At 51.8% G+C, this 11,858-nt stretch overlaps 1 protein-coding gene across 1 annotated transcript; it reads right to left on the bottom strand.

The window, feature by feature from the left end:
* Positions 1 to 3,645: 3,645 nt before the first annotated feature.
* Positions 3,646 to 8,196, bottom strand: LOC135577785 (olfactory receptor 14A16-like; the record flags this gene model as incomplete). Its single annotated transcript, XM_065047907.1, has 2 exons — positions 3,646 to 3,750; positions 7,732 to 8,196. Coding segments are annotated over 2 exons (570 nt in total), but the record flags the coding sequence as incomplete, so codon positions are not given.
* Positions 8,197 to 11,858: the final 3,662 nt, after the last annotated feature.

The following is an 11,858-nucleotide window of genomic DNA, read 5'->3' as shown; positions in this document are numbered from 1 at the left end:
TTGTCCTTACCTGTAAAGACACTGAATGAGTAGGTCAGATGTCCATGTTTGCATTGTACAGATGAGATGTGGGTGTGAACATCATGTATGTGAGGTGAGATGAACCGAAGTGAGCGCCAATGCTGTCAGATATTCAGGGGTGCCATTTTGCACCTGGGACACGTCAACCCTGTCTGTACATACAGACTGGGAGATGAGATGCTGCAGAGCAGCTCTGCAGAGAGGGATCTGAGGGTCTGGTCAACAGCAAGTTGAACATGAGCCACCAGTGTCCCTGGAGCCAAGAGGGACCGTGTCCTGGGTGCAGCCAGCACAGCACGGCCAGCCGGGCAGGGAGGGGATTGTCCCGCTCTGCTCTGTGCTGGGGTGGCCTCACCTGCAGCATTCACTGTGTGCAGGGATGGGGACACAGGGTAAAAGGAGATAAAGCTACTGGAGAGTGCCCAGAAGAGGCTACAAATTTGTTGAAGGGTTTGGAGGAAAAGCCGTATTAGGAGCAGCTGAAGTCCCTGGCTTTGCTCAGGCTGGAGAAGATGTGATTGAGGGCAGAGCTCATGGGGCTGCAGGTTCCTCAGAAGGGAGCTGAGCTCTTCTCTCTTGTCTCTGGTGACCAATGACAGAACCCAAGGGAACGGCATGAAGATGTGCCGGGGTCAGACATGAGGAAAAGGTTCTTCACCCAGAGGTGCTGGACACTGAACAGGCTGCCCAGGGAGGTGTCACAGCCCCAACCTGACCGTGTTCAAGAAGAGACTGGACAACGTCCTCAGACACACGGGGTGACCTGTGGGGTGTCCTGTGTAAGGACAGGAGTTGGACTCCATGGTCCTTGTGGGGCCCTTCCAGCTCAGGACGTCTATGAAGGCCTGTGGGACAGACAGCGTCCCGAGGTCATTTTACATTGGGAGGAACCTCACATGGAAACTAAATGCAGCACTGGGCTGTGCTTCCTTTAACCAATGTCCCCGTGTCCATTCCCCATAACGTGGGACATCTCAGATGAGTGCAGAGCAGGGTGACACACCACAGGGCTGAGGTGCCTCCCTCAGGAGGCCAGAGGGACACTGTGACTCCTGCCTCTGTGTGTGAAAGGAACAGACTCTGTCTCTGAGCATCCCTGGGTGCATAAGGAGTCCATGAGGTCAGCTCAGACATGGATGCCTGACAGACACTGACATTTCTGTGTGTGACTCCAGGAACAAACCCCACTGGCCCCGGCAGATCAATCTCACCTGCTCCTGTTTGCTACACCATCCTTACCCATGACTCTGGATTGTGGTCTCAAACATGCCAGAGCCATCAGAGAGGTTCTGAGGTCCTTGGAAAAGGCAGTTGTCAAACCTGCCTTCAAGAAGGGCAGGAATGAGAATTGTCAGAATTACAGGCTACTCAGCCCAGCTCCATCCCTGGGAAGGGAATGGGACAAGTCTTCCTGCAGCCATGTCCAGACACTTGGAAAACAAGGAAGGGATTGCTGAACCCAAATGTGCAGGGAAAGAAGGGCACATCGTGCACATGGAAATTCGCAAGGTGTCAGACATGGTTTCCCGTGGTGTCCTTATAATGCGATTGGTGCTTTCTGTGCTAAAGAAGTGGATGTTTGGTGTAAAGTTGGCTGGATGATGAAGCCCAAACGTCACCAGTGGTACAAAGTGCCCACAGAGCCAGTTACCAGTGGGATCCCTCAGGGACCAGCACTTGGGCCAACACTGTTGAACGTCTCTGTTCTCCCCCTGTATGATGTGACACAGTGAACCTTCAGCTCCTTAGTGGATGGTGCAAAGCTGGGCAGAGGCCTTGGACAAGCTCACCTGGGTCACCCTGCCCTGAGCAGGACAGTGAGACAAGATGGTGTTCACACCTGAGTTGCTCTGTGATTCCAGGAATCTTTCCCTTGGAAACGTTTTGGAGAAGGAAGAGATGGAGGAACAAGAAAATAAAAATCCAGGCAGAGGAGGAAACCTCAAAGGTGTCAAATAAACAGAGCAGTTCTGTGAAGAATGTTTCTCTACTCAAACTGTTAGCAGGAAATCTATAACCAGCTCCCCAAACTCCCTGTTCTGCTCATTGGCCCCTGGGATTTCCAGCACATTTCTTTACATCAGATTCTGCACTGAAGTTTGCACTGATTGTTACAGCTTCTTCGCAGAATTGCTTCATGTTTCCTTAGAGAACTGGATGTAAACAGGCACCGGGGAATTTTTAATTAGAGGAAACAACAAAGGAAAAAAAAAAAAGAAAACACAATAGAACTTAATGATGTTTCTCAGTTCTGTGGTTAAATTAAGCAGTTTCCACTGAGGTCCATTGCCATAACTCAAGAGTTGCCTGTAGGGAGTAGGAGAGCAACTGCTGAAAGACTTGACCTGCCTGAAGCTCCAAGCAGAGTGAGAGCTGAGAGGCTCTGAATGAGCCAAGAGTGAGAGGTGAAGAACCTCTGGGGAGCGATGGAAAGTGCAAATGTCCAGACAGGCTTCTGAAGAGATGAGTTCAGACACGGGGAGCTGGGTGAGGACAGGTGGAAACTCCTGGATGTGCAGGGGATTAAATACACATAGTGATAGACAGAGTCCTGGCACTGCAAGCACAGGGAAAGGCCAACGTTTCATCTCCCACAGTCCGTACACAATCTGAAAATTCATATTTTGGCAGGATAGAAATTCCACAGATATTTTATTAGAAATATTGAATTATTTCATCTGATGAAAAAAAGAGTGTGGGGTTTTTTGTTCTTTTTTTGTTGTTGGTTTGGTTTTCAGTTTTGAGGGGAGTTCTCAGGTTTTTGGGCTGAGCTCCATGGTCTCTCTATAAGCACCCAGTGCAAACCTCGAGAGGCCCAGTGTACCTGAGGTGTTTGCCTGGGACTGGCGGGTATCAGACCAGACTGATAGAGCGATGGTGCTTTCATCATTTAGAATTAGTATTCAACACTTGTGCATCTAATTAGATAAGTTTCAGGACTGTAGATGAAGAGTCAGATATGTGAAGAGCACTTAGAAGATGTGATAGAAGAATATTCCAGTTGATAATAGAGAATCATAGAATTATTTCAGTTGGAAGAGACCCTCAGGACCATTGAGTCCAACCACAACCTAAATCTAGAACTAAACCGTGTCCCTAAGAACCTCGTCTAAACATCTTATAAACCCCTGCAGGAATGGTGACTCCACCACTGCCCTGAGCTGCCTGTTCCAACGCCTGACAGCCCTTTCCAGGAAGAATTTTTTCCTAATATCCAATCTGAACCGTCCATGGCACAATTTGAGGCCATTTCCTCTTGTCCTATCACTTGCTACTTGGGAGAAGAGACCAACCCCCTCCATGCTCCAACTTCCTTTCAGGCAGTTGTAGACAGTGATAAGGTCTCCCCTCAGCCTCCTGTTCTCCAGACTGAACCCACCAGTTCCCTCAGCCGCTCCTCATCACACTTGTGCTCCAGCCCCTCAGCAGCTTTGTTGCCTCCTCTGCACTCTCTCTAGTGCCTCAATGTCCTTATGATAAGGACCAGATTCAAGGTGCAGCCACACCATTTCCAAGTACAGTGGCACAATCACTTCTCTAGTCCCGCTGGCCACACTATTCCTGATAAAAGCCTGGATACTATTGGTGGCCTTTTTGGCCACCTGGGCACACACTGGCTCCTGTTCAGCTGCTGCCGACCAACACGCCCGTATCCTTCTCCACCAGGCAATTTTCCAGCCGCTCGTCCCTGAGCCTGTAGCGCTGCCTGGGGTTGTTGTGACCCACGTGCTGCACCCGGCAATTGTTAAAATTCAGACAACAGACCTCAGCCCAATGATCCAGCGGGTCCAGATCCCTCTGCATGGCCTTCCCATTCTCCAGCAGATCAACACTCCCACCCAGCCTGGTGTCATCTGCAAACTTACTGAGGGTGCACTCGATACCATCATCCAAATCATTGATAGAGATTAACAGAACTGGCCCCAATACTGAGCCCTGGGGCCACCACTCATGACCGGCCACCAACTGGATTTGGCCACAACTCTATGGGTGCGGTCCTCCAGCCATTTCTTTACCCATCGCAGATACACCATCCAGGCCATGAGCTGCAGCTTCTCCAGGAGATGCTGTGAGATACAGTGTCAAAGGCTTTACTGCAGTCTAAGTACACAACATCCACAGCCTTTCCCTCATCCACTAATTGGGTCATCTTGTCATAGAAGGACATCAGATTGGTCAAACAGGACCTGCTTTTCTTAAACCAATGTTGACTGGACCTGATCACATTGTTCTCTGGTATGTGCTGTGTGATGTTACTCAAGATCATCTGCTCCATGACCTTGCCCAGCACAGAAGTTACACTGACAGTAGTTCCCCAGATCCTCCTTTTGGCCGTTCCTGTAGATGGGCATCACATTTGCCAACTGCAGAAAAGCTGTAACAACCAGGCGCAAACTTCAGTAGAGAATCTGATGTAAAGAAAAGTGATGTAACTCCCAGGGGGAGTTTGCTTGGTTTGCTTTCTGAAGCAGAAAGGAGGAGCCATGACCTGCAGGCAATGGGAAGGGGGATCCTGTTCCTCACACACGGCTCAGGGCTCTTCCTGGGACCGTGGGATGTGGGTGTGCAAGGCCCAGGGAAGGACAACACTGGGACAACAACTTCCAGCTTCCCCATGGGGCTGCAAGGAGGCACCGAGGCCCCAGTGCCATGAGGACATGTCTTCTCCTGGGCCTCAGTGGCAGAGACAACTGCCCTGGCCAAGGGGACAGAGACCTGGGTTCTGTGTGTCGCTTCCAGCCTTACAGCGCCCTTTGCCATCTCCACCACAGGTTGTTCTACACGGTGCTACCCCTGCCCCTCTTTCCCTGCAGGCTGCAGACACCCATCTCGCTTCCCCACCTGCTCTCACCCAGCATTTCTGCACCTTCACTGCTGTGTCTGCACCCTCACTGGCTGCTCTTTGGAACACAAACCATGGGCTGATCCAGCTCCCTCTGGGTCACCTCTTGCACCACAGCACTGCCCTTCCAGTGACATTTCTTACTCCTGATATCCAGTCCTCACCTTCCAAGCTGTACTTTCTGACATTTTTTTGTCTTTCCTGCCTCTTCCCACTACCAAGGGAGGCTCAGCCACCTCGTAAACTGCTCTTCATGCAGGGAAACCAACACATTATGCTTCTTGAGGTCTTTTACCTGACCAGAGAGAAGTAACCTCCCCATGATCTCCTAAATCCCATGAGTGCTGCTGGCCTTTCAGCTTCTCTGATACACACGACCATGTCCCTGCTGCTGTCCCATCATGTTCCCAGGTGGGATGGATGTGACAACCTGTCTCCAAGATCTCTTCCTGGGTAGGATCTGTCATACTTAGGCTGAGGTTCTTTCCCAACCATGTCCCTGCTGCTGGGCTGTCACCACCAGAGACAAAACTGGCCTCACTGTCCCCTTCACAGCCACAGGATTCTGACTGGATTATGAGTGTCTGAGACACAACTGAATTCATAATACCATAACTATCCATCACCTTTTTTATGGCCCAGGACCTGATCAGATAAAAGTACACTTGTTTTATCAAATTTATCAATTATATTCCCTACTAGAGATTTGAGTTGAAAAACACTCTTCAGAGGAACTGCTGTATTTTTGTTGACAACATTTAGAACTCCTTTTCTGTCTTTTATTCTTTTTATTCTTCCTCTGCCTATTCTGCCTTCAAAATCCTCTCCAAGGGAAAGACTCATTGAATCACAGAATAACTCGAGGTTTGAAGAGAGCCCTTGTCTCACTTGTCTCACTGTTCTGCTCCAGGCAGGGTGAACCAGGCGAGGTTGTTCAAAGGTTCCTCACAATTATTCATCATCCACAGAGAAGCTGAATGTGCACTCGTCACATCATAGAGAGGGAGAATAAAGACGTTTAACAGTGTTGGTCAAAGTGCTGGTCACTGAGGGATGCTACTAGTAACTGGCTGCACGGAGGGCTTTGTACCGCTGATGACATTTGGCTTGATTGTCCAGCCAACTTCCCAGCCACCTTCCAATTCTCCAGCCCAGAGATCACTGATCTGGCTACTAGGACACCAAGGAACACCATGTCTGTGACCCTGCAAAATTCCGTGTATGGCGGCAGGGTGACCAGCTGTTAATTCTCCTTCATGCTTTTCATGCAGATGGGTTCGATATCTGCCTTTCCAAAGACCTCAGAAACCCTCTTACCACTTTGTCTTGCTTTTGAGAGCACAACGCAGAATCACAGGCAAGGGTGACGGAGCAGACAGGAGCACTTGCAATGAGCCTGTCCCAGCAGCTGAGATGAATCTCACTGGGACACTGAGGTTTGTTCTTGGAGTCACACACAGAAATGCCAGGGTTCCATCAGGCATCCAGATCTGAGTTGGTCTCAGGACCCCTTCTGCACCCAGGGATGCTCAGAGACAGTCTGTCCCTTTTACACACAGAGGCAGAAGTCACATTGTCCCTCTGGCCTTCTGTTGCCACTCCAAAGGGGTGGGAGACACCTCAGCTATGGTGAGTCACCCTGCTCTGCACTAATCTGAGATGTCCCACGTCATGAGGAATGGACACGGGGAGCTCAATTAAGGAAGCACAAGCCAGTGCTGCATTCAGGCAGTTTCCCATGGGGTGTTACTTCCAAAAGGAAGTGACCTCAGAACCTTGTGTGTGCCACAGGTTTTCATGGAACCCCAAGGAACAGTTGATGGTGTTTGTGTTCACTCATGTTCATGTCACCTCACATCCAAGATGTGCATGCTCACATCCCATCTGTACAAAGCAACACAGACTGCTGAACTATTCATTGAGTGTCCATCCATGGAGGGAAGAAAAACCTCTGTGGGTGAGAAGCGAGTGCTGGAAATAGTGGTTGTGAGGGATCAGTCCATGGTGATTGACCTGGGGCTCCTTCCATGGGGTGTCCAGTGCACAGGGGCACAGCCCAGCCCCTGCTCTGCTGGTCCTGCAGGTCTCTGGCAGGAGCCTGGCTGTGAGAGGACACTGCTGTGTGCCAGCCCTGCACACACACACTGTTCAGCTGCACACCGGTGTTTCATCTGTGAGTGACTTTTGTAGGAATACGCTTGAGAGAAACTTTGCAAGAAGATATAAACCATCATGCACTGCCCTGAGGAGATCACGTTTCTATCTGGAAAGGCTGTTGTGAGGCCAGCTCTGTCACAGCAGTGCCCATTGCCTGTCCCTGCCTGCACTCACAGCACTGACACACAGCAGGACGGTGACCAAGCTGCCAGAGCACTCAGGCCTTGCACCAACACCAGGGATGAGAAGGAGAGTGTGGGAGTGGAACCAGAACAGCTCTGGAAGAACAAGCGCTGCTGCTCCCTGGCAGGGCTGCCATGCCAGAGCTGTTTTCCCCTCCACCCACGCACAGTAACTGTCTCTGCAGCTCCAAAAAGCACTTGCAGGAAGGATACAGTGAAAAACAATCACTAAAGAGCCCTTTATTTTGTTTAGAGAAAAGGAGAGTACTGCTGCTCATTTAAGCAGCCAACAGTTATAAAAGAAAAGCCAACAGTGAATTAGCAAGGGGATGATAACATTATCACAATAAGAAAACAACCAACACCACCAGAAAATCCAGTTGACAGGCTGGGCTTGTAATTAGCTACATTAAAACTCCTGTATAGAAGAAGATGGACAGTTTATTGCTTCAGAAAACAGTGGGATATGAGTTTGCACAGGGCATCCTTGAGCTCCTGGTTCCTCATGCTGTAGATGAGGGGGTTCACTGCTGGAGGCACCACCGAGTACAGAACTGACACCACCAGGTCCAGGGATGGGGAGGAAATAGATGAGGGTTTCAGGTCAGCAAATATGCCAGTGCTGAGGAACAGGGAGACCACGGCCAGGTGAGGGAGGCAGGTGGAAAAGGCTTTGTGCCGTCCCTGCTCAGAGGGGATCCTCAGCACGGCCCTCAAGATGTGCACATAGGACACCACAATGAACACAAAACAGCCAAATGCTAAACAGACGCTGACCACAAGAAGCCCAAGTTCCCTGAGGTAGGAGTGTGAGCAGGAGAGCTTGAGGATCTGGGGGATTTCACAGAAGAACTGGCCCAGGGCATTGCCCTTGCACAGGGGCAGTGAAAATGTATTGGCCGTGTGCAGCAGAGAATAGAGAAACCCAGTGGCCCAGGCAGCTGCTGCCATGTGGACACAAGCTCTGCTGCCCAGGAGGGTCCCGTAGTGCAGGGGTTTGCAGATGGCAACGTAGCGGTCATAGGACATGATGGTGAGAAGGTAAAACTCTGCACCAAGCAAGAAAAATACAAAGAAGACCTGGATAGCACATCCTGCATAGGAAATGACCCTGGAATCCCACAGAGAGATGGCCATGGATTTGGGGACAGTGGTGGAGATGGAGCCCAGGTCGAGGAGGGCGAGGTTGAGCAGGAAGAAGTACATGGGGGTGTGGAGGTGCTGGTCCCAGGCTATGGTGGTGATGATGAGGCCGTTGCCCAGGAGGGCAGCCAGGTAGATGCCCAGGAAGAGCCAGAAGTGCAAAAGCTGCAGCTCCCGTGTGTCTGTGAACGGCAGGAGGAGGAACTGGGTGATGGAGCTGCTGTTGGACATTGGCTGCCTGTGGGCATGAGGACCTGTCATAGGAGGAAAACATAGTGAAGGTTTAGATGAGACTTCTCTGGGAATCATCAAAACCATTTCCCACAGACCCTCCCACAAAGAGACACTTTTCTTTTTCCAGGAGAACGTCCTGGCTGAGCCCTCGTATGTGCTTGATGAGTGTGCAATGAAGAGCAGGGTCTCTGCCCAGGGGCTCCTGAGGAGTCAGCCTGGCCCTGTGTGATCGGGTGGGCAGGGGCCAGTCCTGGGGTTCAGCTTTGTCAGCTGGAACCGCTCCTGGTGCAGAAGGGACTGTCAGCATCTGTACCCACAGGCCTGAGAAACTGAGTTTGAGAGGTTTGGTGTTTCTACAGCTCCTTCTGCCCTCCCACCCTGGGGAGTGTTGTTGGGTGTCAGAAACCCTCAGCATTTCTGCTGCACTCAGGGAGAACAGAGCGAGTCCTGTGAGACCAGAGGGTGCCTGTGGGTCAGTGCAGAGTGAGGGCAGCTACTCTGTCCCTCTGTCTTGCTCCAGCTGCCCTGGGCTGGCACCTTTCTGAGATGGGGGCTGATCACACTCCCATGTTACCCTGAAAAGCCACCAGGCGCTGCTGAGAGCAGAGGGATCCACCTCAGACCATGACAGGTCTCATCCTTTCCTAGGGTCTCAGCACCCAACGTTTAGCCCAGGACACACTCAGCTCATTCCCCAGCCCCACAGACTGCATTGCCCACAGCCCACAGGTCAGAGCAAAGCTGGGACACGTGTGCCCATGGACACACCTGCAGGAAAGGACCCACAAGATCAGGCTGTGACTCTGCAGCTGAAACTGCCATCCCCAGAGAGCCTGACAGCAAGAACAAGATCCCAACAGCAGTGACCCAGAGCAGGGGAGCAAGAAGGAAAATGCGGTGAGGGTGGGTGTGAGAGAGGCCAGGGCAGAGGCAGCCGGGCACTCAGACAGCGTCACCTTCCCCAGCTGTGCAGCCACCTCCCAGACACCAACACTGCCGGGCAGCTGCTCTCAGCCCCTGTGCTCTGCAGAGGAACTGGAGCTCTGGCTGCACAGGAGCTGCTTCATGCCTTGGAGCCCCCGGCCCTGAGGGCAGAGGCTTTGCTGGGTGGGACAGGAGCCCAGGGGGCTGCTCACAGGAGGGAACTGCACTGCAGGGGATCACAGGCACTTTTCTCTCTTCTCCCTCCCATAACCATTCCGGGTTTGGTTTCCTCTCATTTCTGATCATTTCCCTGCTGCCTGGAGATTCTCCCCTGGGAGGTGTTTCCCTGTCCATGTCTCTTCCCTGTCAGTGCTCACAGACCATCCCACCCTCTGTGCCCTCCCCCTGGCCCTACAGATCCTGCCTGTTCACAGGGCACTGCCTGGGGGCATCTTCCTGTCTGCAGGCTGGAAAACAGGACAGGTCAGACTAAGGCTGACGGGTCCAGCCAAGGTGATGCAGGTGCTGTGCACAGGCAGAGGGGTGGGGAAGGGATGTCATGAGCCTTCTGGCAGATGGACTGATCACTCAGAGCTGCAGTTCAGGTGTCTCAGTGACTTGTTTAAACATGAAAGCTCATTTTCATTTTATCCTTTCCTGCACCCCCCAGCCCTTGGGAGAGGAAACTGAAAAGACAGGCTCAGGAAAGCTCCTTATCTGTCTGGAAATCCTTGTATTGATCTTCTCCTTGAGGCATCCACTTGGAAAAATGCTGGGGGTGATCTGGATGTATGAGCAACCCTGACCCACACAGCACCCTCTTTTCTGCAGAAGCACCTTTCCTGCCCGATAGGGTTTGCTCCTCCACCACATCTTCTCCCCTCAGTGTAGTTGGGATCTCCCGGGCAGGCTGAGCGCTGACCCTGGCAGGCGGCAGAGTCCCTGCCCGGCACAGCCCTGGGGTGCAGGGACCCTGCTCTGCAGGACAGCCCTGGGCACCCCTGCCTGCACATTTACATTTACACCCCACAGCCACCCTGGGGACAACGCAGCATTCACGTCTTGTCACTCTGACAGTGCAGAAGGCAATCCCTGCTCTGCAGCACATCCTCTCCTCTGATCAGAGAACCTCTGAGAGCTGTACTTACATCTCTCGCAGGCTCTGCAATGTGACAGCTTTCTGAGATCCTACCAAGATATGCAGATTCAATGCCCTGCAGCCACAGGCTTCCTATATCTGAAGATTTCTCTTCAAGTGACATCTTAGCATCCTTCCACCCCAGACTGTGTTTCCTTCTCTGTGCCCGGCTCCTGTGCCCTCGGTGCTGCAGGCAGAGCCCTCAGCCCTGCTGCGTGTGCAGAGGAGCTGCTCCTGGGCAGAGCTGTCTCTCTGCAGCGCTGCCGCTGCCATGAGCTCCCTGTGTCCCAGGAGCCCAGCCCAGCTCAGCAGCACAGGAGCAGCCCTTGATGTCCCTTTCTCTGTCCCCTCTGGGCACATCGAGGTCTCCCTCGTGCTCCAGTGGCACAACTTCGAAGTTGAAGTAATCAGTGATGTTGATTCTCTCTCCTCTTCAGAGACATTTCTTTCCAGCATTGTATTTTTCATGTCAAAAAATAAATTGGTATGACAACCATCTTTCTTGTCCCATCATTAGACAGGACACAAGGAATGTTACAGCAAAGGATCTAATTTCTCCAGGCTAGGGGAGGAATATCTTCAGTTGAATGAACTTAGGCATTTTGTTCTGGTTTTGCACTCCTAGGTCTAGAGAGACATTGACCAATCTCTGGCCATGTCATGTCTGTGCTCTGATTCAAAACCTTTGCACACATGGGCTCTTGGACACTTGGTACCAGGTTTCTTGTGGCAGGTCAGAGCTGGGCTGGTGCCACAGCTGGGGTGGCTCAGCCCAGATGTGAGGCAATGTCCTCAGCCAGGGACCTGACTGGGGGAGCTGGAGCTGTCAGTGCTGCAGACAGAGCTGTGACACGGATGGAATGAACTGCCAGGCAGGGTGGCAGGAGTGAGTTCATCTGGTCTGCAAGGACAGCAGCCTCCAAGCACAGCAACAGTCCAGGTCAAAGCTCAGTCCAGACCTGGAAGGCAATTCAAGGGCCCCATAATGAGCTGTTACTACTGCAGGAACAGTTAAAGGAGAAACAAAGACACTGTGTGGACACTAATGAATATAATAAGAGGTGAGAATCCCTGTGTCCTCTCGTTCTCCCTCTTCACCTGCAAGGTCTCTGAGATCTCTGTGGCTGGAGTCAGAACAAGCAGCAGTGCATGGGGATCAAGTCAGGGGTCACTGGAACTAACACAATCCTTTCCAGTCTATGGGACAGCAGGGGCA

The sequence above is a fragment of the Columba livia genome, unplaced genomic scaffold (genome assembly GCF_036013475.1).
Source record: "Columba livia isolate bColLiv1 breed racing homer unplaced genomic scaffold, bColLiv1.pat.W.v2 Scaffold_140, whole genome shotgun sequence".
NCBI lineage: Eukaryota > Metazoa > Chordata > Aves > Columbiformes > Columbidae > Columba > Columba livia.
This window is presented reverse-complemented; position numbering and strand designations above follow the sequence as displayed.